This window comes from Salmo trutta, chromosome 23, assembly GCF_901001165.1.
Source record: "Salmo trutta chromosome 23, fSalTru1.1, whole genome shotgun sequence".
Classification (NCBI taxonomy): Eukaryota; Metazoa; Chordata; class Actinopteri; order Salmoniformes; family Salmonidae; genus Salmo; species Salmo trutta.
The window spans coordinates 34,152,586-34,179,997 of NC_042979.1; the positions used below are offsets into that span (position 1 = coordinate 34,152,586).

Here is a 27,412-nt window from a genome sequence, read left to right on the forward strand (position 1 = left end):
TTGCAGTGATGGGAGTTGCAGTGATGGGACAAGACTGTAACTACCAATTGAGGGTAAAGTACAAAAAGTACAAAAAGTACAAAAAAAGGAATAACACATGAAAAATGAAATACTGCAAAGTATACGGCAAGAAACAGGGCAATTATGTCTGTTGGTGCCATCATGTCCAGAGAAAAACGATTCCACACTGCTCTCTGCTGGTGACAGTAGAGTACTATGAAAATGTGAATGGGATTCTATCGCGAGAATTAATTTCCAAGTAGGGATCGTTGAAGTTTGCTCTAAACAAATGTGCTGTGCAGTTTACCAGATCTCATAGTAATGCTAGTCAGTCATCCAGATAAGCAAACGTTTTGGGCGGTCGACTTTATATCTTGGCTAGGTAGCTAGATGTTACAGAGCTCGCTGATGCAAAGCTACATTTTAGTCGTAGGACGAAGTTTTAGTTCAGGGTCCGCTTAAACAGTCCGTAATTTGGACCAGTTTGACAAGCCTGACACTGCACTGGAAGCATTTGTTTTGACTTCACTCTCTCCACACAGCGGTCTTACGAAGGTTCTACTTTTACGTTATAAAGAAGAGAAACATGAGCTTTCTATTGTGAGTATTCGTCTCCCACGTATTATGTTGTTCAATGTGCCTGCCTTTTCAAGCTAACGTGTTAACATTAACATACCCAGCCGTGAAAATGTTATAGGCTAACACATATAGCTAGGCTAAGTTTAGCTACAATATGGAAACGCTAGCTAGCTGAGTGTATAGTAACGTTAGTTAGTTGGATAGATAGTTAACTACCTAGCTAGCTAGCTATCTACTTAGCTAGGTATGTAGCCGAACGCTGAATTGTACTGTTAAATGCCACGATGTCTAACTAGTCCAGCTAGCTAGCTAACGTTATAATAAGTAGATAACTATTATTATCTATTGCTATCAAGTTGGCTAAATTTGCTATGACTGTCTCTCTCTAAATAATTAGCAAATGTGTGGCATCATCACGGTAGCCTGCGACCTAACGTTACATACAGTACATGCAAGCAAATGGGCCTTAGTTGTTAGCTAGCTACGCAGCTTATCTAGTTTGCTATGACTGAAAATATACGTTTTGCAATCAGTGCTTTTTCTTTGACATAATATTGTCAAACACTGGAGTTACATTCTTAACCAAATTGTTAACGTTACTAGCTGACTATCAAAGAGAGTACTTTGGCAGTTGCTATTTTTTCAGAGGGTGTGTGAAGTCAGCTTTTGTTGAACAAAATATTATATGCTCTTCTATTATGTAACAATTTCTTTATTTTAAAGAACCCAGTAGCCTACTGTATCACTCCCTAGTTCACTTCCCTTATCTCCCTGCCTGAAACACACACACATAACTAACAAAATGGCTACACGGACTATCTGAGTTGACCCTTGTATTTTATTCTTATTTTGCAGTATATGGCCCTGTATATAGAATGCTTGCTTACTATATTGTTTTCTTATTTTTATATATTGTGTTAATATATTTTTGTTCTACCTTATGTTATTTTTAGTATTACATTGTTATTGACTACTGCATTGTTGGGGTTAGAGCTTGCCAGAAAGGCTGTGCTTGTGTGCGTGTGACATAACTTGAAACACACACACTTGATCCATTTCATTGTCTTTCCATTCTAATTTCTCCCACAGTGGCAATCGGTCGTCCAAGACTTTCAAGCCCAAGAAGAACATCCCGGAGGGATCTCATCAGTATGAGCTGCTGAAACATGCCGAGGCGACACTGGGCAGTGGGAACTTGCGCATGGCTGTCATGCTACCCGATGGGGAAGACTTGAACGAGTGGGTGGCAGTTAACAGTAAGGAACACATCCACTTCTCTATCCCCTTAACACCACTAACATAGTGTCAAATCTTGATCCCCTTCTAAGTGTCTACTCAGATTCAATAGCAGTCTGCAAGGCTGAGGAGTTAATTTCCAGTGAAGAATTGGGCCTAGTATCTGGGAAGGATTTTAACATAAACTCCAGACCAAAAACTACATTGAATGTTAAACAGAGATGATTGTCCACCCCTGTCGGTGCTTTCTTTGCTGTCTCTGGTTTTCCACCAAGACGGATGACTCGTCCAGCGGATGTCTCACTTCCTCTGGGACACACTGATGACCTAACCCAGTCATTCAGCGGACAAGCTGTCTGGGTTTCTGCTGTGAGATTAGCAAATAGAGAACCAGGCTACGCTAACCTCACTAAGTCAGAGCTGTCTGTGAAAAAGGACATCCAATTTGTTATTTCTCATGTCTCAGTATAGTAGGCAATGATGGTTTGACAGGTGGAACTTTCAGAGCTCTGCTCTTCTTCTGACTTCAATGTGCATAGTAGGTCATGTGTGTTTGAGAGGGGGATGCATGGGTGTCTCAAGCTAATCTGGGGCCCTGAGCAAGATTTAATTTCCAGTAGTCTGCTTATTGGGAGAGGTGACTCTGGAGGGCTGAATGATTGTGTGAGAGGGCTATTGTGTCCCCTATGTCTGCCAACACACTAATTAGATCTGAGATCCCACACTATGTTTATTTTCTTCTATATGAATGTTGTCTGGAGGATATAAATGCTATGGAGCTCAGCTCACATGCCCCTCATGATGCCAAATGTCCTTTCTTTATGCCCACAGCTGTAGATTTCTTCAACCAGATCAACATGCTTTATGGCACCATAACAGACTTCTGCACTGAAGAGAGCTGTCCTGTCATGTCTGCTGGGCCTAAGTAAGTGTGGGTGTGTGGACTTGCTTGCCTTTCTGCCTAAGTCATAATGATACATTGCCATTCATGTACAGTGAGGGGGAAAAAGTATTTGATCCCCTGCTGATTTTGTACGTTTGCCCACTGACAAAGAAATTATCAGTCTATAATTTTAATGGTAGGTTTATTTGAACAGTGAGAGACAGAATAACAACAAAAAAATCCAGAAAACCGCATGTCAAAAATGTGATAAATTGATTTGCATTTTAATGAGGGAAATAAGTATTTGACCCCCTCTCAATCAGACAAATTTCTGGCTCCCAGGTGTCTTTTATACAGGTAACGAGCTGAGATTAGGAGCACACTCTTAAAGGGAGTGCTCCTAATCTCATTTTGTTACCTGTATAAAAGACACCTCTCCACAGAAGCAATCAATCAGATTCCAAACTCTCCACCAAGACCAAAGAGCTCTCCAAGGATGTCAGGAACAAGATTGTAGACCTACATAAGGCTGGAATGGGCTACAAGACCATCGCCAAGCAGCAAACGGAAGAAACACAAAAGAACTGTCAATCTCCCTCGGCCTGGGGCTTCATGCAAGATCTCACCTCGTGGAGTTGCAATGATCATGAGAACGGTGAGGAATCAGTCCAGAACTACACGGGAGGATCTTGTAAATGATCTCAAGGCAGCTGGGACCATAGTCACCAAGAAAACAATTGGTAACACACTATGCCGTGAAGGACTGAAATCCTGCAGCGCCCGCAAGGTCCCCATGCTCAAGAAAGCACATATACATGCCCGTCTGAAGTTTGCCAATGAACATCTGAATGATTCAGAGGACAACTGGGTGAAAGTGTTGTGGTCAGATGAGACCAAAATGGAGCTCTTTGGCATCAAATCAACTCGCAGTGTTTGGAAGAGGAGGAATGCTGCCTATGACCCCAAGAACACCATCCCCACCATCAAACATGGAGGTGGAAACATTATGCTTTGGGGGTGTTTTTCTACTAAGGGGACAGGACACCTTCATCGCATTAAAGGGATGATGGACAGGGCCATGTACCGTCAAATCTTGGGTGAGAACCTCCTTCCCTCAGCCAGGGCATTGAAAATGGGTCGTGGATGGGTATTCCAGCATGACAATGACCCAAAACACAAGGCCAAAGCAACAAAGGAGTGGCTCAAGAAGTAGCACATTAAGGTCCTGGAGTGGCCTAGCCAGTCTCCAGACCTTAATCCCATAGAAAATCTGTGGAGGGAGCTGAAGGTTCGAGTTGCCAAACGTCAGCCTCAACCTTAATGACTTGGAGAAGATCTGCAAAGAGGAGTGGGACAAAATCCCTCCTGAGATGTGTGCAAACCTGATGGCCAACTACAAGAAATGTCTGACCTCTGATTGCCAACAAGGGTTTTGCCACCAAGTACTAAGTCATGTTTTGCAGAGGGGTCAAATACTTATTTCCCTCATTAAAATGCAAATCAATTATATATAATTTTTGATGTGTTTTTCTGGATTTTTTTGGTTGTTATTCTGTCTCTCACTGTTCAAATAAACCTACCATTAAAATTATAGACTGCTAATTTCTTTGTCAGTGGGCAAATGTACAAAATAAGCAGGGGATCAAATACTTTTTCCCTCACTGTAACTTTTTTTGTGTAGATATGAGTATCATTGGGCAGATGGAACCAACATCAAGAAGCCGATCAAATGCTCAGCTCCCAAGTACATTGATTACCTAATGACCTGGGTGCAGGACCAGCTCGATGATGAGACACTGTTTCCGTCTAAGATAGGTATGAGTTCATGTCCATCATGTTTTGTCATAACCATGTCTTTATATATTGCATTTCCAGTGAAGCGACACCATTTGTCTTTAGTTGTTTTGTACCCTGATAAATCTATATACTTTGTACCTTTGCCCTCAAGGTGTCCCATTCAGGCGGAACTTTATGTCTGTGGCCAAGACCATCCTGAAACGCCTGTTCAGGGTCTACGCCCACATCTACCATCAACACTTTGACTCTGTGATGCAGCTGCAGGAGGAGGCCCACCTCAACACCTCCTTCAAACACTTCATCTTCTTTGTTCAGGTACTGGACCGGAGCCCACTATCAATGTAGTCTGGTTCCCAAGGCTATTATTTCAGCAGTAGGCCTACCCCTTATTCGTAATGGTGTAGTTCTGGCAAGGCTACATTTAAAAGTTAAAGATGGAAATACCTGGTTCCCAGTCTTTTTATATCTGCTTTAGCTAGCTCATTTGATGTTGACTCAAACAGTGGCAGCCAGGTTATCCTCAGTGTATACGACCAAGATCTAGAGGCAATGACCCTTTTTACAGTAGGACTGAGACATAAAGATGGAAACACTTGATTGGGTTTATGTAGCGCTTTTCCAGATGTTCAAAGTGCTTTACAATCTACAATGTATCCATCACCAATCTGTAGCAATCGCCTGCTTTAATCCAGGTCTTCCTCTCTCTTTCAGGAGTTTAACTTGATTGACAGGAAAGAGCTGGTGCCACTCCAGGAGCTGATTGATAAACTGACCACCAAGGACAGATAAACCCAGACTGACTTATCCTTTTAACTCTATGGTAGTCTACTATTATTTTTGCACAGATGTCCCTTCTACCCTGCTCTGCACTGGCTATATGTATATAGCATACGCTAACTTTGGGGAAATGTTCTGAAGAAAGCCAGGTAAGTAAGGAAGAGTCTTACACTGTCATAGGCAAAGGGGTTAGACTATGAGGGAGTACTATACTGCTGTCTGAGCTGGTATGTGCTCATTATGGTTGGATTCATTTGGACCGATCCTCAAACTGAAATCACTGGTATTTATTAGATTCCTCTATTTGGTGTATATTTATCAGATGCTTCTACAAAACCTACCACTAAAGTTGGCACGTTCATACATGGAGGCTATGTAAGAAATAAAGGACTACATGACTATTGTACAAATATTTGAGCATATTGGTCACATTGGTGATAACTGCAACAAAACTCCTTACATTAGGTTGAAGAAATGACCCCATTGCCTAGTCTTGGTATAATGAGATGACTGGATTTAATGTATTGTGGGCTAACCAAAATCCAAATAGAGTTAGTATATATAACCCATCAAACATCCATTGATAAACTGTAAACAGAGTTGGTATAATCCATCAAACAGAGTTGCTATTTCGAAGTGCCTGATTTATGGTTCATGCTTAGCCTCGTACTACCATCCCCATCTTGTGAGCGTACATAAATATATCAGTGAACACAAACATATGTATGTAAGCTTGCGAGTTCAGGATGGTAGTATGAGGCTAGTTCACACTCACTCTCCCACAGAACAACAAAATAAGTGCACAACATACTGGTGACTACAAAGGGAACATTTGCCCTCACTGGCTTTCTCTGAGATTCCCATTGAAGTGTTACTTTATGTAACTATAAAAGAGCAGCTTTAATATGAATGGAGAAATTTAAATCTGAGGTTTGGGTCCATGTTTTAATTTGCCTCAACATATGGTCATTTTTTTGTTGTTGTCTGTTTTCAAGTCAGTTCTATATACGACTACAGTAGTTTAAACTGTTACAATACCAGTAATGGCACAAGCTGTATTTGATGGGTGACATACAGTCTACAAGTAAAATATTGTCTTTGAGGCCGAGAGCACCGTAGTTATAGCCTGGTCCCAGATCTGTTTGTGCTCTTGCCTTCTCCATTGCTGTCATTGTCAAGTCAAACAGGTTCGGCATGACAATCAGTGACTGAGAGTTGGCATGATAGCACAAAAAGACTGGTACTCAGGCTACCATAGTTACTGTACTTTTATAAACAAAGATGGGGTGCTCCCTTGCCCTTTGTCTTACCAGCCATGAAGCACTTTGAACAGTTTCCTGACCTCTGCCTGAATGTTTTTCCTTTACGGCAAATATGCTGTCTTCTCTTTTAGAAACTGTACTGAACTACGTCATTTAGGCTCTGTTGCATTATCTTCCCATATAATGTTACTAAAGTGATGAGCCACGTAGTCAACTATAACAGCATATTCAGTGCTATCAGCGTATGCTTCTTTCAATAGTGTGATTTCCTATGCCTTTTGTAAGTTCTGTTGAGTAATGTATTGCTGTGCTGCAGAGGGATGGAATCCAAAATGAAAATGTTTACTATGCAATAATGGTCATGCCACTCTTCAAAGTATAAATAATGTACTATTTTCCACTCATACAGATGGGAGCAAATGCTTTTCTTTCTGTGTATTATTCAGAGGTAGTGGGGTTTTAAAGTGGTAGATATTGGTACTGAGACAAGTCCTATAACAGCAACGTAACTATAGACCTACTACTATAGTATGCAGTAAGACATGAGTACAATGGAATATGTTTAAATGCCATTTTATACTATCTTTTCAGGAAGATTTGATATGGAGATGCAACTAACTTCTGCTATGAAATCCATACTGTAAATACAACAATGGACAGAATTTTGCTTTGATATCATATTTTGGTAGCTGGCATGGACTTATAGGTGTAAGTCTATATTAAAGAATGTTATTAGGTCTCTTTTAGAGGTTGTTTCTTTCCCCCTTTTACACCATGTCATATTTCCTTCTTATATCAATGTGTTATTTTGACATAGCTTTAAAAAATTAACATGATTGTGTTGATCAGAAGGTGGTAAAGTAACAAAGCCATCTGCCATGCTTCTCTGAGAACAAGGAAATGCTTGTTCATCACATGCAGAATTTGGTGACCTGTCTGTATATTCCCCTTGCTGTAAGAGTATCTTCTGATGACTGAGTTGTAAATATGAATTTGCTAAGGGTGGTAAGTTACTGAACTGTACAATACTGAATGCTGTTTATGATGGAAATAAAGGTGTTCTTTGACCAGATTATCTTTGTCTCACTTCTCTGGAGAAGAAAGTAGACCTACAGTATCATGTTTATGGCTCGTGTTGATCAAATCACATCCGTTGATTTAAGGTCGTTATAACCAGTGGTGCAACAAACAGTAAAATAGTAGGTGGGGCGATCTCCCTCCTTCCACAAACTTTAGAAAACTCCCATGATGGGCTGCTTACAGTGTGACTAAGCTGTTGCCGCCAAAGTTTCATAACGTCACAACGCGCCATCTGAACCAATTTCATCAGAATTGAAGATACTATAGTCCAGACACCTGTAACGAAACCTTCGACACCAAATATTTAAAAAAATATGTCGCCAACGCCGCCGAAGAGAGCAGGTCCTAGTCTCTTAAACGACAATATGAACAAGACAAAACGAATTTCAATAGAAGGCAACATTGGTAAGTAACGCTAGTTTAAAATGGTCACCAACTTGGATGTAGGATTGCTAAAAATAATACAATTGCTATACTGCCCCTAGCTAGCTCGTAACTGTAAAACGTTTAACTATAGAGCGTGCCTTGTAGCTAGCGTTGTTGATTACATGATTTAATTTAACGTTAGCTAGCTGATGCGCAGGATAAGTAAAGGTTAAATTAAAATTACAATGACAATGTGTTTAATGTCACGCACCAGGGCTTCCGTTTTATTCTAGTGAGAGATGTAGTCACAATACTGTAGTTATTTTCAACTGAAATGTCTGCAAAGATTGTAAATAGATATTGATATGGTTTAACTTGAAATTGTAAAGCAGTCGGGGTTATTGTGGAAATGGAAACTGACTAGTGTCATTTCCGCAGCGGCGGGCAAATCTACATTCGTGCGCCTTCTGGAAGAGCAGAGCAAAGACTGGGAAGTAATGCCCGAACCCATCGCCAGGTGGTGCAATGTACAAACACAACACAGCGAGTTTGAGGTACAGTATGCTTATCTGACCGAACTTTCACCCATCCCTCAAATGAGTTTGACCTGTGATTAATGAACACACACAGAGACGGTATACATACCAACCCATGCAGAGTTCAACTTCAGATGCTAAGATTGGCCACTTCTTACATGGCTCATGCATACATGTCTGGATCAGGGCTGAATATTTCTGATCTGTAGATAAGTGGAAGTGTTAGTTATCCGCTCCCTCCCTAGTGGTTTAAAGGTCTCATATCCACATCTATCCAGTTGCTAACGCCAGGAATTGATCAGAAATTAGATTAGGATTGCGTCCCAAATGGCACCCTATTCCCTATGTAGTGCTCACTTTTAACCAGGGCCCATAGTGCTGTAGTCGTGTAAGTAGTGTACTATTTAGGGAATAGGGTGCCATTTTGAATGTAACATAGATAACATTAATCCCTGGAGGAATGAACTGATGAAACCAGTCAGAGAGGAACCCTGAATGTTGTCATAATGGGACAGCTGCTAGTCAGGATCTAGTCAGGTTGTACGGCAGGGGTAAGCAAACCTGTTCCCGGAGTGCCACGGGTAATGCAGGGTATTGTTCTAACTAGGCACCACACCTGACCAACTGGGCTCATTGATCAGTTTAATGATTCAACAGGAAATTCAACAGTTTTGGTTTTCCTTGTCAGTTAAATAAAAAAATGAAGTGCCTGCGTCACTCCAGAAATAGGGTTGCCTACCCCTGGTGTACGGATATTTAAAATGGAAATGTTGTGTAGATACATATTTTTCTGTGTGTGTGGTGGCTCTGTGGCATGATAGACAGCTCTGTGTCATGCCTGCCCTAAGAGATCTCAAGAGAGACATCTGAGTATGATAGTGTGCATTGAGAGTGAGTGTGTGTGTTTGGGTTGGGTTGGGGGTATCGAGATGTTAATACCTTCATACCGTTCCTGTATCATACCGGAGTATACAGTATTACCGGCAGTGCATACAAGGGGCGCTATTTCTTTCCAAATGTATTTATTTACCGTGGGCAGATTCTCTGCTGTAACCTAGAAGCATGATCTTGCAAGCTAGCCACATATCTAGCAAGTTAGAAAACCAAATGCATAGCTGGATTCCTGAGCTGGAGATAATTTATTTGGCACATCGTAGATAGTTAAAGTGGCAATATGTAACTTTTTGGGCGACCTGACCAAATTCACATAGAAATGTGAGTTATAGACCTATTATTCTACTTGAAAGCAAGTCTAAGAAGCGGTAGATCTGTTCAATGTGCGCTATTTCTATACTCCCTATTCTTAAGTTTTGTTTTCGTATCTTTTACTTTCTGGTTTGTACACCAGCTTCAAACAGCTGAAACAACAATATTATTGGTTATTGAAAATATATTTCACAGCGGTTTGGATGGTACAATGATTCCTCTACACTATACTATCTTATTTTGTCACATAAACTGAAATAGGGCAAACTATTTGAGTTTTAGCAACAAGGAAATAGCGGTGCAACTTTAACTTATAGTTAGTTCTAAGCGTTGGCATAGCACGCAACCCCACAGCCAATTATTATTATTATTTTGTTTTATTTTTTACGGTATTCTAAATCCCCCTGGATATGGTACATACAGTATACTGTCCAAGTCTAGTGTGTGTGTACAGTATGTGCTGTGTTTAGAATAATACAGCAGCTGCCATCTGTCCCACTGCACTGGTCAGTGTCTGTTAGAATAGACACCCAGGGGAAAAGATGGCCCCCACCCTGAACAGCTGAGTATGGCGATAGGGCAGGGCACCACTACTGACCACCACTACACCCAGGCTGTCCCAACCAACATACATCACCCCACCACAATCTTCAGTTCAGTCATGTCAAATATGTCTGTCCTACTATTTCAGTTCCTCAGTCTACATAGATAGACTGTATACTGTAATATCAAGAGGTGTTCTGACGTTATTGTTACACCACATGGTGAATAAGTACTATGCCCATCCCCAACACTCTCCCACCACCATTACAATCAGACAGGCTACCTTTGGATGTTTTGATTGAGAAATGCCAGTGGTGTAAAGTACTTAAGTAAAAATACTTTAAAATACTACTGAAGTAGTTTTTTGGGGTATCTGTACTTTACTTTACTATTTATATTGTTGACAACATTCCTAATTAAAATGATGTACTTTTTACTACATACATTTTCCCTGACACCCAAAAGTACTCATTACATTTTGAATGCTTAGCAGGACAGGAAAATTGTCAAATTCATGCACTTATCAAGAGAACATCCCTGGTCATCCCTACTGCCTCTGATCTGGCGGACTCGCTAAACACACATGCTTCGTTTGTAAATTATGTTGGTGTGCCCCTGGCTATCCGTAAATAAATAAAAAACTAGAAAATTGTTCCATCTGGTTTGCTTAATATAAGGAATTTGAAATTATTTATACTTTTACTTATACTTTGTAAGTATAATATTTTAGCAATTACATTGAATTTTGATTCTTAACTATATTTAAAACCAAATACTTTTAGACTTTTTACTCAAGTAGTATTTTACTGGGTGACTTTCACTTTTACTTGAGTCATTTTCTATTAAGGTATCTTTACTTTTACTCAAGTATGACAATTGGGTACTTTTTCCACCACTGGAAATTGCTACTTCGTTTCTACACTGACCACACCCATGCCGAAATTGAAGAGAGGTTTTGAATGATGACTTATGTGTGCAGTGACCGAACTGGAAACACATTCCGTAACCTGTGGTCAGATTAGACCACCTAACCAACCACATACACACCAGTGGAGGCTGCTGAGGGTAGGACGGCTCATAATAATGGTTGGAACGGATTCAACACATGGAAACTGTTTGTTTAATGTATTTGATAGCCTTCCACTTATTCCGCTTCAGCCATTACCACGAGCCCGTCCTCCCGAATTAAGGTGCCACCAACCTCCTGTGATAAACACACACACACACACACACACACACACACACAAACACACACAAACACACACAGAGCCTGGCACCACTCTCTGTTCACTCAGTAGTGGTTAGCCTACAGCGCGATACTACAGAATATACACACACACACAACACAATATATCTGTGATTACTCTTTGATTATAACTGTATTGCTGTGGTATTTCTGTGGTTGGTATTCTTTGATGTGCAAGGGTATACAGTACATTTAATGGTACTGTATCTCTCTTAGCCTCAGTATTAAACCCATGTTCTCCTCTTTGTCCCAAGGAGCTGACCGTGTCCCAGAAGAGTGGTGGTAACGTGCTGCAGATGATGTATGAGAAGCCAGAGAGATGGGCCTACACCTTCCAGACATACGCTTGCATGAGTAGGGTCCGCGCCCAGATGAAATCCACCAATGGGAAGCTCAGAGAGGCAGAGAACCCCGTGCAGTTCTTCGAGCGCTCCGTCTACAGTGACAGGTATGGATGAACCGGACATCTCACCAGGAGAGTCAACCTTGGTAACATTACATGTCGTCTTTGATTGGATGCCAAGGATTAGGTCTAAGATATGATACCAAGGATAGGGTTTAGAGTTCTATTTCCAAGGAAATAGTTCTCTAACATTGCTTCTAAGCACACCACTCTCATCTGTCCTTTGTTGTTGTCTGTGTCCAGGTACATCTTTGTTGTTGTTGTCTGTGTCCAGGAACATCTTTGTTGTTGTTGTCTGTGTCCAGGAACATCTTTGTTGTTGGTGTGTCTGTCCAGGTACATGTTTGTTGTTGTTGTGTCTGTGTCCAGGTACATCTTTGTTGTTGTTGTGTCTGTGTCCAGGTACATGTTTGTTGTTGTTGTGTCTGTGTCCAGGTACATCTTTGTTGTTGTTGTGTCTGTGTCCAGGAACAACTTTGTTGTTGTTGTGTCTGTGTCCAGGTACATGTTTGTTGTTGTTGTGTCTGTGTCCAGGTACATCTTTGTTGTTGTTGTGTCTGTGTCCAGGAACAACTTTGTTGTTGTTGTGTCTGTGTCCAGGTACATCTTTGTTGTTGTTGTGTCTGTGTCCAGGAACATCTTTGTTGTTGTTGTGTCTGTGTCCAGGAACAGCTTTGTTGTTGTTGTGTCTGTGTCCAGGTACATTTTTGTTGTTGTTGTTTGTGTCCAGGTACAGCTTTGTTGTTGTTGTGTCTGTGTCCAGGTACATGTTTGTTGTTGTTGTGTCTGTGTCCAGGTACAGCTTTGTTGTTGTTGTGTCTGTGTCCAGGTACAGCTTTGTTGTTGTTGTGTCTGTGTCCAGGTACATGTTTGTTGTTGTTGTGTCTGTGTCCAGGTACAGCTTTGTTGTTGTTGTGTCTGTGTCCAGGTACAGCTTTGTTGTTGTTGTGTCTGTGTCCAGGTACATCTTTGTTGTTGGTGTGTCTGTGTCCAGAAACAGATTTGTTGTTGGTGTGTCGGTTTCATTTCAGTCATTTGAGCATTTCAGTCATTTAGCAGACGCTCTTATCCAGAGAAACTTACAGTAGTGAGTGCATACATTTTCTTACCTTTTTCATACTGGTCCCCTGTGGGAATCGAACCCACAACCCTGACATTGCAAGCGCCATGCTCTACGGGACATCAGGTACATCTTTGTTGTTGTTGTGTCTGTGTCCAGGTACATCTTTGCGGCAAACCTGTATGAGAGTGAGTGTCTGAACGAGACAGAGTGGTCCATCTACCAGGACTGGCACGGCTGGCTCCATGAACAGTTTGGGAAACACATCGAGCTGGATGGCATCATCTACCTCCGAGCCGCACCAGAGGTCAGCAACTAATTAGGAACTTACCGTACAAAACATTTAAATTACATTGTAGTCGATTATATAGTGTAGCCTATTGTTTTTTTACGTACTGGTATACACCTCATGCTAAAAAGAAATAAAAAAACATTAAATTAAGGTACACTTATACCTGTGTGGTAACAATGTAATTACACTGGTCCTTGTGTGTGTGTAGAGATGCATGGAGAGGCTGCATCGGAGAGGCAGAGAGGAGGAGCAGGGCATCCCACTGGAGTACCTGGAGAAACTTCACTTCAAACACGAGAGCTGGCTGCAGCACAAAACCATGTGGTGAGAGGGAGGGAGGGAGGAAGGGAGGGAGTGTTGGTGGTATTGTAAGGGAGGGAGTGTTGATGGTATTGTGATGGAGGAAGGGAGTGTTACGGAAGGGAGGGGGTTGTTGCAGGGACGTGTGTCTGCGCATGTGTGTGTAGGAGCATTAAATAAAAAGCTTAAACTTTTACATTTTATAGATAGATGTAACCTCGTATCCAGGCTATTGCGCACATCACATGTAAGGCTGGGATATCAACCACTCAAAGTTGGCCATAGTGGGAGTGACCATAAAATTCTATGGGTGGGATCTAGTGAGTATAGTATATGTCATCATTTCATTTGAGGGAATCACACGAGTGTACGGGGGAGGGTTAGGGGGAAGGTGTTGTGGGACATGATTGGCTGGTAGATAAAACTAATTAATCTCTCTGTATTGGCTAACAAAGGCCAGGTTTGATGTGTTGGTCCACCAGACTTCATGCATTTGGGTGGAAGTGTGGGAACAAGATTAAGGTGGATGAGACAGGAAACAGGCTTGTTTCTAAGGTTTATTGTGAGCTGTGAATTTACAAAGTAATTTCTGCTTAAACCCTCAGTTGCTTTTTACAACAGAAGCCTCCCCACTGCTTGTGTTGTGAATGAGAAAAAATGGAGTTTGAACAAAAGCATTGGATTTGGCCCAGCCATAGCCGCTGGGCTGGCTTGGGGATATGAGGGACAATGAAGATCATTAGAGTGTGCGGGATTTAGCGCAAAAACACATTTCTTTCCCAAGCCCAGTCCAGCGGCTATGGCTGGACAAAACCCACATGTTTTCGTTCAAACAAAAACATGTATCTCTCACAACACAAGCAGTGGGGCGGCTTCTGTGGGGAAAAGAAGCTGTAGATCAGGCCTCGGATCTGCAGTTGCTTTTCACAACAGATGCTGCCTCACTGCTTTTGTTGTGAGAGTGAAGAAATAGAGTAGGGCTGGGCCAAACCCCTGTTTTTCCATCAAACACTATTTTTTCTCTCAACACAAGCAGCTTCTGTTGTGAAAAGCAACTGCAGTTCCAGGCTTTAAAGGAAATAACCTTTAAATAACAAGGAAACAACCATTAAGAAGCCTGAGCTGAGTAAAAAATATGTAGTTTATTGCATAAGCAGTGTGTGTGTGTGTGTGTGTGTGTGTGTGTGTGTGTGTGTGTGTGTGTGTGTCTTGTGTTGTTGTCACTAACCCGTTCCCTCTTGGCCCTGACCCACAGCATGGAGTATAAGTATTTGAATAACGTGCCCATTCTGACGCTAGATGTTAACGAAGATTTCAAAGTTGACAAGGTCAAGGGTGCGGACATGGTGGAAAAGGTAAGAATATAGCCCATTTGTTTTTCATGGAAATTGGTCATTATTTCTAATGTAGCAGTGTCTTTCAGAAGTAGCTAGATGTGACTATATTTAGCTGGTATTTTTGTTAAGGAAACATGCTGTTTGGAGGGCAGTAGTGAAAAACATCCTGTTATCACTGACTACAGTCAAATTATTAGTAGAGGGATGTTGATAAAGATACCCACACACACACACACACACACACACACACACACACACACACTCAACGTTTAATTTCTGGAAATGAGGCCTGAAGAGCTGCTAATGTAGCCGTTTTATGTTGAGGGTTAACACAGATGCTACAACTGATATCAAAAAGCCATTAGTAGAACACACACACACACATTGAGGTAAATTGTTCCTGCACTTCCTGTCCAGTTGTAGTATGTCATCCTCTCGCACATCCAAGCTTTGCTCCATATTGTGTCCACATCAAATGCTTAGACTGACCTGACACACCAATTACATTGACGCTAATCCATATTTATTGTGTGCTAACAGCTTGTTATGTGCTTTTCATCCAGGTCAAAGAGTTTCTCAGTACCTTGTAAACATCAGCTGATGACCATCACATCCTGCACTGAAGGGGAGCCAGATGTGAGGAGACGTGGAACCTGACACGCTTTTTTGTAATGAATGATTTTGATTATTTGTAAATATTATTTTTAAAGAATTTTAAATGTATCGCACTGCATGATTTTGTATAGCTTGATTTCACTTTCATGGCGTGTGGTGTTGTTATTTAAGCAATATGAATGAGAAGGGGAGAATATTGATATGTATTTCATCATTGGTGATCATTTGGACGGTTTAATGAAAACCTAAAATAAAATAGGCCTATCAGAATGAGGGAACCTAAGGACGTTTTGTGTGATTCTTGTGGAAACAAAAATTCCCTGTGGCCCTAGGTCCCTGCAAAGCCTACCTGAAGTGCTGTGCATAGCATACTGTATGCCCAGAAGATAGAGCTGTACTCACTACCTGGTCTGGAGGGTCAGTGTGAGCTCAGCAAACTGCCTATAATCTACAAAATAAAATAGGTTGTCACAGGTGAAAAGGTGTACTTGTAAGATAAACGTTTCATGTGCATGAAATATACAGGTAACTGACGAAATAAAAGAAACTCCAACAGAAAGCGTCTTAATAGGGTGTTGGACCACGAGCTGCTAGAGCAGCTTCAATGCGCCTTGGCATAGATTCTACAAGTGTCTGGAACTTTATTGGAGGGATGTGACACAATTCTGCAACAAGAAATTCCATAATTTGGTGTTTTGTTGATGGTGGTGGAAAATGCTCTCTCAGAATCTCCCATAAGTGTTCAATTGGGTTGAGATATGGTGACTGAGATGCACACACACACACATAACCCTTTAAACCTTCTATGCTCCTTTAAGACCTCTTTCAACGTCACAGATCTTTTCTAAAATCAAATTTTATTTGTCACTTCGTAAACAACAGTAAAAAGCTTATTGATTTACTTCACAACAATGCAGAGAGGAAATGTTTAAATGCAAAGCAGTTGCCATACCAAGCGGTGATGCAGCCAGTCAAGATGCTCTCAATGGTGCAACTGTATAACTTTGAGGATCTAAGGGCGATGTGGATGGGGTGTACTCGGCCTCAGTTTCCTATATTCCACAATCAGTTCCTTGTCATGCTGACATTGAGGGAGAGGTTGTTGTCCTGGCACCACACTGCCAGAACACTAACTTACTCCCTATAGGCTGTCTCATCGTCTTCGGTGAACAGATCTAGTACTGTTGTGTCGTTAGCAAAGGTAATGATGGTATTAATGTCGTGCGCGGACAGGCAATCGTGGGTGAACAGGGAATACAGGAGGGAACTAAGCACTCACTCCTGAGGGGCCCCAGTGTTGAGGGTCAGCGTGGCAGATGTGTTGTTGCCCTCACCACCTGCGGGCGGCCTGTCAGGAAGTCCAGGTGTTCAATCCCAAGGTCCTGAGCTTAGTGATGAGCTTGGAGGACATTATGGTGTTGAACTCCACAAATGTGAGTGCTACGGGGCAATAGTCATTTAGACATGTTTTGGGCACAGGGACTATGGTAGTCTGCTTGAAACATGTAGGTGTTACAGACTGGGTCAGGGAAAGGTTTAAAATATCAGTGAAGACACTTGCCAGCTCGTAAGCTCATCCTCCGAGTACACATCCTGGTCTGGCCTCGCAGCCTTGTGAAGGTTAACCTGTTTAAAGTCCTTCTCACATCTGCTACGGAGAGCAAGATTACATGGTCGTCCAGAAACAGCAGGTGCTCTCATGCATGGTTCAGTGTTGCTTGCCTCAAAGCAGCACAGAGTAGGCATTTAGTATCAAGGCGAGACCCAAATGCACACACAAGAGGCAGATGGTTGGAGTCTTACAATATTTATTAATCCAAAGGGGTAAGCAAGAGAAGGGTCAAGGACAGGCAAAAAGGTCAAAACCAGATCAGAGTCCAGGAGGTACAAAGTGGCAGACAGGCTCGTGGTCAAGGCAGGCAAAATGGTCAGGCAGGAGGGTACAAAGTCCATAAACAGGCAAGGGTCAAAACTGGGAGGACTAGAAAAAGGAGAATGCAAAAAGCAGGCGAACGGGAAAAATGCTGGTTGACTTGGAAACATGCAAGACAAACTGGCACAGAGAGACAGGAAACACAGGGATAAATACACTGGGGAAAACAAGCGACACCTGGAGGGGGTGGAGACAATAACGAGGACAGGTGAAACTGATCAGGGTGTGACATTTAGCTGCACTTTCTGAGAAGTGCTTTCTCTGGATGTGCATTTTCTTGTTTGCCCTATACAGCTCATTGAGTGCAGTATTAATGCCAGCATCGGTTTGTGGTGGTAAATAGACAGCTACGAAAAATATAAATGAATACTCTATTGGTCAATAGTATGGTCTGCAGCTTATAATGAGGTATAACTCAGGCAAGCAAAAACTCGAGCATAACTAACAAAATTACAGTTAACAAAAATGAACACTTAAGCCAGTATAAACAAATGTATAGAATTTATTATACAAGAGACAAAATTCACATTCTCCAGCAAACAACAGAGTCATGTCTTAAGTGTAAAACTAATAATGACTCAATAATCCATGCTTTCTGGGAACGCTATGAAGTCCAAAAATTATGGGCGGAGCTACAAAGTTGGCTGTCAAAAGTATTACAATGTAAATCTAATTTTAATCCGTCTGTCTGCATATTTTAAGACATGGCATTTGGGGGTGTAGTGAGATACTCAATAGAGTACCACAGTATGAGTCATAATACCCATAAAACCTAGCGGTCAAACAGGGAAATGGTTCCAATCATTTTACACAATTCTTTTTTTCAACGTTTTTTTTTTAGAAACACTTAAAATAAGGTCTATGATCCGTATAGGCTTTCCGTGGTGTGACGTTTTTATAAATCTTTCTAGGACAAGGTGGCTTTTATCAATATATTTGCCTGTATTTACCCCCCCAAATGAAACGCTAATTAGCTGCTAATGTGACTATCATAAAAACAACAAATGCCATGATGATTTGGACGAGTCTGCCGAATCGAGGCAAAGGTAAGAATCTCTGGATTATAACGATCTAATGTTAGCTAAATGTAGTAATGAATAAATAAGCTACGTTTCTTTAAATGAACAATTCTGTGAACTGTCTTGTGCAAGTTTTAAATTGACACAATACCTGTTAGCAAAGATGTCAGCTAGAGATGATGTGCAGGAGTTTGCAGGTATTTGTAGTCTTGCGTGATGTCAACTTTGATGCTAATTAGCATTTTCGAAACAGAGTAAATAGAGCTGAATATATTGATAAGTCACCTTGTCTGAGAGAGATTTACATGGTTTTCAAAAAGTCATGCCAGGGTAAGCCTACACGAAACACAGCCCATATTTTTGCTGTTTTCTAAAATCCCTTGAATGTTGGAAAAACGATTGGAACCATTTCCCTGTTTGACCGCTATGTTTCATGGGTATCTTGACACCTCCGCTGTGGGGCTCTTTGGGCTGGATGATTATCTTTTCATCACTCATCTTGAAATAACATACTAAAACATGGAAATCAGTCAATCTGCCATCATTAACGCATCATTAAAAATCTATTGATTTATTTATGAAATATTGAAATAGCATGGGCTACCGAGAAAATTAATTTGTACAGTTTTAGGCCAAGTGGCAAACAATAATGCAGGCACTAGGGATAGGGGTGTGAGCATGCGGGTCTGGGCAGATGAGATTTAGTCATTGTTTGTGTGCCTCTGTAAGTTGTTGTTCATATGTATAAGTTTGTATCTGGAGTGGGGGGAAATATAAAATATATATATAATAACAATTTTAAAAAGTGCTGTATTGCACATTTAAGAATCGTTATCTAAATAATATGTGTTGTAGGGCCTATGTATTAGACATTTATCAAATATCTTATAATAAGCTACTATTAGGCTATCAATAGGCCTTTGAATGTTGTCCTTTAATTCCTTTGTTTAGAAAGTAAACAGATAGGCCTACACATGAGTTTCACCTTGAGATTTGTATACATTTTTTACCCCGTGCTGCTGACAAATGGATTATTGGAAGAATGTGTGATAACTAGAAATCCAGCAGAGCCCGTATGTCTAAGTACATAGATGTGACTATATTTATCTGGTATTTGTGTGTTGTTTGGAGGGTAGTAGTGAAAAACATCCTGTTATCACTGACTACAGTCAAGTTATTGGTAGAGGGATGAGATGGGCTTACCAAGAAAAACTTCCAAAAGGACTCATTCGAGGCACTCAACAAAAAGGCACAGATTGATTTCTTTTAGCTCACTTTAATCCATTGTACAGATTGAGAACAGGTGACTAAAGTTTTGTTGTCAAGCGGGAAATCTTCCTTAATAGTAGATAAAGACACGCACACACAAATGTTTCACTCATGGAAATGAAGCCTGCTAATGTATTGTAGCTGTTTCATGTTGAGGGTAAACACCAATGCCATGCCTGATATCAGAAAAAGCCATTAGTAAGACACTGATGGAAATTTGTCCAGCACTTCCTGTCCAGTTGCAGTACTGTCATCCTCTCGCATGTCCACATCAAAAGCTTGTACTGACCTGGCACACCAATTACACTGACGCTAATATCCATGTTCATTATGTGCTAACAGCTTGTTCTATATCGTGGGGCTTCGCTGCTCATGGTCTAGCCCACTGCCTAGGCAGCCAATAGCCTGACAAAATAATTATGCACGCACTCCAGCCAATGGGAGTACAGCTCCCCCTATATATAGGAGCGTGTCTCTACAGTCAGCCTCCCACTTTCTTCAGCGCAACTGAAGATTTGTCTGAAGAATTGCATGACAAGATAAGTCTCAAGATGATCCTGCCCAAATTGATCCAGTCACGGCGTCATATATCATGAGCAAGAAGCCACCACCAAAAGCTCTTTTAAAAGGATACTTCAGGATTTTGGCAATGAGGCCCTTTATCTACTTCCTCAGAGTCAGATTAACTCATGGATACAATTTGTATGTCTCTCTGTCCAGTATAAAGGAAGTTAGAGGTTGTTTCGCGAGCCAATGCGAACTAGCATTAGTGCAATAATTGGAAGTGTATGGGTATCTGCTAGTATGCACATAGACCTAAAGATGGTATGCATGAGTTCCTCTGACTCTGGGGAAGTAGATAATGGGCCTCGTTGCCAAAATCCCGAAGTATCTCTTTAAGAACTGAATGTTGCTGTTCCTCTCTCTCGGCATCTGTGGACTCACGTGTTTTGTTTGCTTGGGCCCACAGCCGCCCCCTGCTGTCCTCCAAGGTGCGGTGGAAACGCTTGGCATTTTTCAGTGTGCATGTCCCCTCAAGCGTTTTACACGCACTCTCAGGTTCTGAGGGCTCTTCCAGAGATGATGATGTTCCTTCCTCTCTCTTGGTTACGGCGGGTCCCTCGTGTCCTCAGCAGGCTTGCCACCACCGGTATCCTTACCTCACTCCGCCTCTAGTGCTGTAGCTGGTCCTCTCATGCACACAGATGCAGGGGAAGAGTGGGTTTGTCCCTCACTCACCACGACCCCCCTAAGGAGTACCCTTCCAGGTCTAGTAAAACAGCGTCTGTGTTACCACATATGGCTATTCTACGGCCTCTGCACTACAGGTTCCACTTCCAACCATGCCAAGTATGGGCATTGGGCCCACACACACTGTGTTCTCGACAGGCTCACACGCTTGGGTTACGGATGTAACCATCACGCCGACGCCTCCGGTTCACACAGAAGGTATCCTTTCCCTTTCAAGGGGGTCCCCATGGGCTGTGTCAACGTCCAACGGGCCGCGACTGACAGGGCCATAGAGGACTACAGACTTTTTCTACTGAACGCTCCTCGACTTTGCGCTCTCCTGCTATCAGATAATTATTGGGAGTGGCGTTAAATCTGTACTCTGCCCACCTGATAGATCGGACGCTGAGGCGAGGTTACGCCATTCAATTTTGTTGCCCCCTCCACCTTTTGTTGTAGAAACGGTGATGTCGTAACCAGAGAAGGTTACAGGTCTGAACAAGGAAATTGCAGAGCTTCTGGTGGAGGCGGTAACAGTAGTTCCCCAAGAGCAGAGAAACAGCGGGCACTACTCACCCTATTTTCTCATGCCAAAGAAGGCAGGGTGGTGTGAGGCCAATTCTGGATCTGTGGGCTTTAAACAAGTCTGACCTTTCCGCATGATCACGACAAAGCGCGCTCTGGAGCATATCCACCAGGGCGACTTCTGCACGAGCATTGACTGGAGGGACATGTACATCCATGTGCCGTTGCTTCGGCATCACGGGAAGTTTCTGAGCTTTGCTTTTCAAGTAGTGGCATACGAGTACACAAGATACGTCCTAGCTCCTCGCGTCTTTTCCAAATGCGTGGAGGCGGCAATAGAACCGCTGCATCGCCAGAAAGTCAGGGATCTGGCATATTTGGACCACCTGCTGGTTCTCACCCCATCAGTAGAGCTGGCGATTGTACACATGAGCCGACTGGTGACCCATCTCATGCGACTGGGTGTCCTCGGGATGGAGCGGAACATGACAAGCTCTGGTAATCGGAGGTGTGTGGCCTCCAACAGAACGCCACATCAACCTCTTGGAACTAGAAAAGTTTTTGTTGGAGCTACGGCACATCGCACCCATGCATCGAGGACACCATGTGTTGGTTTGCTCAGACAACCGGACCACAGTGGCGTACGTGAACTGCCAAGGAGGGGTGAGATCTCCTGCTCTTCACACCTTGGTGGAGGAACTGTAGCTGTGGACTCACCAAGTGTCTTCTTTCATTGATGGTACGCCACATTTCGGGCCACCTCAATGTGGGGGTGGACCTCATGTCCAGAGGAGGCCCTCAACCCTCGAGATGACGAGTAGCGCCTACAACCCCACATTGTCCACCAGCTATGAGAACTTTCGGGAGAGCCGAGGTGGATCTTTTTGCTACACAAGAGAATGCACATTGCAGCCTCTGGTACTCTCTTTGGGCACGGACCGCCACTGGAATTGGATGCGTTCATACACTACCAGTGGCCAAGAGTTCTCCTACATGTATTATACATTTGATTAGGCCATTAGTTATTATGGCCTAGTTATCCTCAACATTGTGGTCTGAAAATCTTGGCTCATGGGCCACATCCGACCTGCAAATATGTCAAGGCTCAGGAGAAGACCCAGATGCAGACAGTTTTGAAGTAACAAAAGTATTAATTTTCACAAAGTTTGCTGCTTCAGTGTCTTTAGATATTTTTATCAGATGTTACTATGGAATACTGAAGTATAATTACAAGCATTTCATAAGTGTCAAAGGCTTTTATTGACAAGTACATGAAGTTGATGCAAAGAGTCAATATTTGCAGTGTTGACCCTTCTTTTTCAAGACCTCTGCAATCCGCCCTGGCATGCTGTCAATTAACTTCTGGGCCACATCCTGACTGATGGCAGCCCATTCTTGCATGATCAATGCTTGGAGTTTGTCAGAATTTGTGGGGTTTTGTTTGTCCACCCGCCTCTTGAGGATTGACCACAAGTTCTCAATGGGATTAAGGTCTGGGGAGTTTCCTGGCCATGGACCCAAAATATCGATGTTTTGTTACCCGAGCCACTTAGTTATCACTTTTTCCTTATGGCAAGGTGCTCCATCATGCTGGAAAAGGCATTGTTTGTCACCAAACTGTTCCTGGATGGTTGGGAGAAGTTGCTCTCGGAGGATGTATTGGTACCATTCCTTTATTCATGGTTGTGTTCTTAGGCAAAATTGTGAGTGAGCCCACTCCCTTGGCTGAGAAGCAACCCCCACACATGAATGGTCTCAGGATGCTTTACTGTTGGCATGACACAGGACTGATGGTAGCGCTCACCTTTTCTTCTCCGGACAAGCTTTTTTCCGGATGCCCCAAACAATCGGAAAGGGGATTCATCAGAGAAAATGACTTTACCCCAGTCCTCAGCAGTCCAATCCCTGTACCTTTTGCAGAATATCAGTCTGTCCCTGATATTTTTCCTGGAGAGAAGTGGCTTCTTTGCTGCCCTTCTTGACACCAGGCCATCCTCCAAAAGTCTTCACTTCACTTTGCGTGCAGGTGCACTCACACCTGCCTGCTGCCATTCCTGAGCAAGCTCTGTACTGGTGGTGCCCCGATCCCGCAGCTGAATCAACTTTAGGAGACGGTTCTGGCACTTCCTGGACTTTCTTGGGCGCCCTGAAGCCTTCTTCACAACAATTGAACCGCTCTCCTTGAAGTTCTTGATGATACGATAAATGGTTGATTTAGGTGCAATCTTACTGGCAGCAATATCCTTGCCTGTGAAGCCCTTTTTGTGCAAAGCAATGATGACGGCATGTGTTTCCTTGCACGTAACCATGGTTGACAGAGGAAAAACAATGATTCCAAGCACCACCCTCCTTTTGAAGCTTCCAGTCTGTTATTCGAACTCAATCAGCATGACAGTGTGATCTCCAGCCTTGTCCTCGTCAACACTCACACCTGTGTTAATGAGAGAATCACTGACATGATGTCAGCTGGTCCTTTTGTGGCAGGGCTGAAATGCAGTGGAAATGTTTTTTGGGGATTCAGTTCATTTGCATGGCAAATAGGGACTTTGCAATTAATAGCAATTAATCTGCTCACTCTTCATAACATTCTGGAGTATATGCATATTGCCATCATACAAACTGAGGCAGCAGACTTTGTGAAAATTAATATTTGTGTCATTCTCAAAACTTTTGGCCACGACTGTACAGGTAACTGCCAAAATTAAGCAAACACCAACATATAGTGTCTTAATAGGGTGTTGGGCCATCACAATCTGTCTTCGCATAGATTCTACAAGTGTGTGGAACTGTATTGGACGGATGCAACACCATTCTGCCACAAGAAATTCTATAATTTGGTGTTTTGTTGATGGTGGTGGAAAACACTGTCTCAGGTGCTGCTCCAGAATCTCCCATAAGTGTTCAATTGGGTTGAGATCTGGTGACTGAGACTCAACCCTTTAAACACCCTATGCTCCTTTGAGACCCCTCTTTGAAAGTCACTGAGATCTCTTTTTCTAGCCATGGTAGCCAAAATAATGGTCAACTGGGCATGTGTTTACATGACCCTAAGCATGTTGGGATGTATTAATTGCTTAATTAACTCAGGAACCACACCTGCGTGGAAGCCCTGCTTTCAATATACTTTGTATCCCTCATTTACTCAAGTATTTCCTTTATTTTGTCTGTTACCTGTAGATGAGCTTTGAGTGCAGTTTAGTGCAGTTACATTTGGTGGAGTTCTTGGTTTGCCAAAAGTGTGTGGCCGCTCCAGCCCTTTAAGGTGCTGCATAGCAAAGTTATGTTTCTAACTCAAAGTAGTGGATTACATATTTTATTAATCACATTTGTCAGTCATTCTTTATCTAAAAAATACAATAATTGTGTGGTAGGGCCTATTTATTGGACATTTATTACATATTTTATAATAAGTTATTATAGGCCTTGGAATATTGACCTACAATGAATTTGTTTAGAAAGTAATCACACATCAGTTTCATCACACATCAGTACACATCAGTTTCACCATGAGTTTTTGTGTGTTTTTTACACCGTGCTGTTGACAAATGAACTATTGGTAGGATGTGTAGTAACTACATATCCTGTGGAGCCCGCATCTCTAAGTACATAGATGTGACTATATTTAGCTGGTATTTTTGTTAAGAAAGCTGTTTGGAGGGTAGTAGTGAAAAACATCCTGTTATCACTGACTACAGTCAAGTTATTGGTAGAGGGATGAGAAGGGTTTTCCAAGAAAAACAATGAATCTATGGCAGCACCCAAGGGGATTGAATGTTTTTAGCTCTACCCATAGATTTTGCACTCACATAGTGTCCCCATGAATGACAGAACACTGAGCAAGGCTGAAACACCTGCATTTTATAACTGCAAAAACTCAAGAAAGCAAAAAAACAACAACAAAAAACATGTTTGTATGCGGCTTTATTAACTCAATGATTGTTTTTACATTGTCTGCAAACTGATATGTGACACGTATTAATGCAAAAATAACATGCAAAACAGGTGGGGCTCAAAACAGGTGGGGCTCAAAACAGGTGGGGGTCAAAACAGGTGGGGCTCAAAACAGGTGGGGCTCTGCCCTGAATGACGGGTTGCCACTGAACAGGTGACACGTTTCAACGTAAGTCTTCCTTATTAGTACAGGGATGTTGATAAATGCCGCGTTCATGTGCGAGTTGGTACGAGGAAACTGAAATTTCCAACTTGCTAACTGGTTGAATGTGGCACGTTTATAACTACAACCAGTTAGCAAGTCGTACATTTCTGAATTTCCTAGTACCGACTAGTACGTGAACACAGCAAAAGACGGCTACATACATATGTTTCACTTATGGAAATTCGTCCTGAAGATCTGCTAATGTTACTGTTTCATGTTGAGAGTAAACACCAATGCTATGGCTGATATCACAAAAAGCCATTAGTTAGACACACACACACACACACACACACTAACTGGGTTTCCAATCAATTGGAGACAGATTATCATGCAAATATTCTAGAATCCGCATAACGAAAATATGTGAATTCTTCAACTAGTGTTTTTTTCCCTCAAAGTGGACTTGCTTTTTTTGTATTCTTTTTTTATACAAATTACCAGCAATCAACAATTTACATCACTATATCAAACATGTCTTACGCAAAACAAACCACACAGGTAAAAACAAGAAGAGACTTTAAATACATACTAAAAAGAAAGAAAAAAGGGCAATTGTATTCACTCAGAAAAAATCGCATTATAATGACTGAAGAACATGTCATTCTTTTTGTTATTAACTATGGATGTCTTAACTAGATTATTACATTCAATCAGAAATATTTTAAATATTGTAGAATTATACCAAATTTTATTTGATTTATTTAACCTTTATTTAACCAGTAAAAGCCCATTGAGACCAATAGTATTTATCTAGGGAGAGCTGGCCAAGAAGGCAGCAACAATCAATACATTACAGAACTAAAACATACAACAATACAATTCAACATGATCCAGCCTAAAATAAGTATTTACACTCCTGTTGCCTTTTTGGGCCCCCTTTGAATGACCTTCTGCCTGGCCCTGAACCCAGCTACCTGCCTCCTCCTGTGTATGACCTTCTGCCTGCCCCTGGACCCAGCTACCTGCCTCCTCCTGTGGTCCTTTACCAATAAACACTTGCTGCGTACTGCGCTTGAAACCAGCTCTCAGTCTCCCATCAAAATGTAAATTCATTCAGAGGCTATCTAGATGAAGCATGGATTGTAGACTATTCCATGCCTCTGGTGCACAAGACGAGAAGGCAGTCTTGCCTAATACTGTAAATGTCCTGGGGACTTTAAGTAGCAACCACCTAGCAGACCGGGTATGGTAACTGCTGGTGGTGAAGGAGACCAGACTACAGAGGTAAAGAGGGAGTTTACCCAAAAGGGCTTTGTAGATTAACACATACAAATGTGCCTTTTTGCGCATATAAAGTGAGGTCCAACCAAACATTTGGTACAAGGTGCAATGGTGGGTGAGTGACTTGGCATTTGTAATAAAGCGCAAGGATGCATGATTATCAGAGTCCTGTCTCTGTAAGACAGAGGAGGCTGCATGCTTATACAACAAGTCACCATAATCAATTACAGCACGAAAAGTGGCCTGAACAAGCTTCTTTCTAGCCATAAGCGGGAAGCAAGCCTTATAACGAAAATAAAAACTCAATTTCAATTTAAGCTTCCTCACAAGATTATCAATATGAACTTTAAAGGACAACTTGTCATCCAACCGTATACCTAGGTATTTGTAGGATGACACTTTTTCAATGGATAAGTCACCAGATGTGAAAATGCTAACCTTCTCTGGCTCAGTGCGAGCTCTGGTAAAGGTCATACATTTTTTGTACATTCAAGACCAGTTGTAGACAATAAAGGAAGGCATGCAGTGACTGAAAATCAGT

At 42.0% G+C, this 27,412-nt stretch overlaps 2 protein-coding genes across 3 annotated transcripts; both read left to right on the forward strand.

Moving 5' to 3' along the window:
* Positions 1-324: 324 nt before the first annotated feature.
* LOC115159862 (MOB kinase activator 1B) lies at positions 325-7,607 on the forward strand. The gene is made up of 6 exons (XM_029709935.1): positions 325-600; positions 1,669-1,835; positions 2,647-2,740; positions 4,380-4,513; positions 4,647-4,810; positions 5,207-7,607. Exons 1-6 carry the CDS (start codon positions 587-589, stop codon positions 5,282-5,284), a joined length of 651 nt encoding a protein of 216 aa, XP_029565795.1. The 5' UTR covers positions 325-586; the 3' UTR covers positions 5,285-7,607.
* Positions 7,608-7,753: 146 nt separating this feature from the next.
* Positions 7,754-16,073, forward strand: LOC115159860 (deoxycytidine kinase). Of its 2 annotated transcripts, none has more exons than XM_029709934.1 (7): positions 7,754-8,019; positions 8,419-8,534; positions 11,766-11,959; positions 13,134-13,281; positions 13,475-13,590; positions 14,822-14,921; positions 15,444-16,073. In XM_029709934.1, the coding sequence occupies exons 1-7, from the start codon at positions 7,929-7,931 to the stop codon at positions 15,558-15,560; spliced, it is 882 nt and encodes a 293-aa protein (XP_029565794.1). In that variant the 5' UTR covers positions 7,754-7,928; the 3' UTR covers positions 15,561-16,073. The 2 variants fall into 2 exon arrangements, with proteins under 2 accessions (XP_029565794.1, XP_029565793.1); XM_029709933.1 differs by having other exon boundaries at positions 7,756-8,019; positions 15,467-16,073.
* The last annotated feature ends 11,339 nt before the right edge of the window (positions 16,074-27,412 follow it).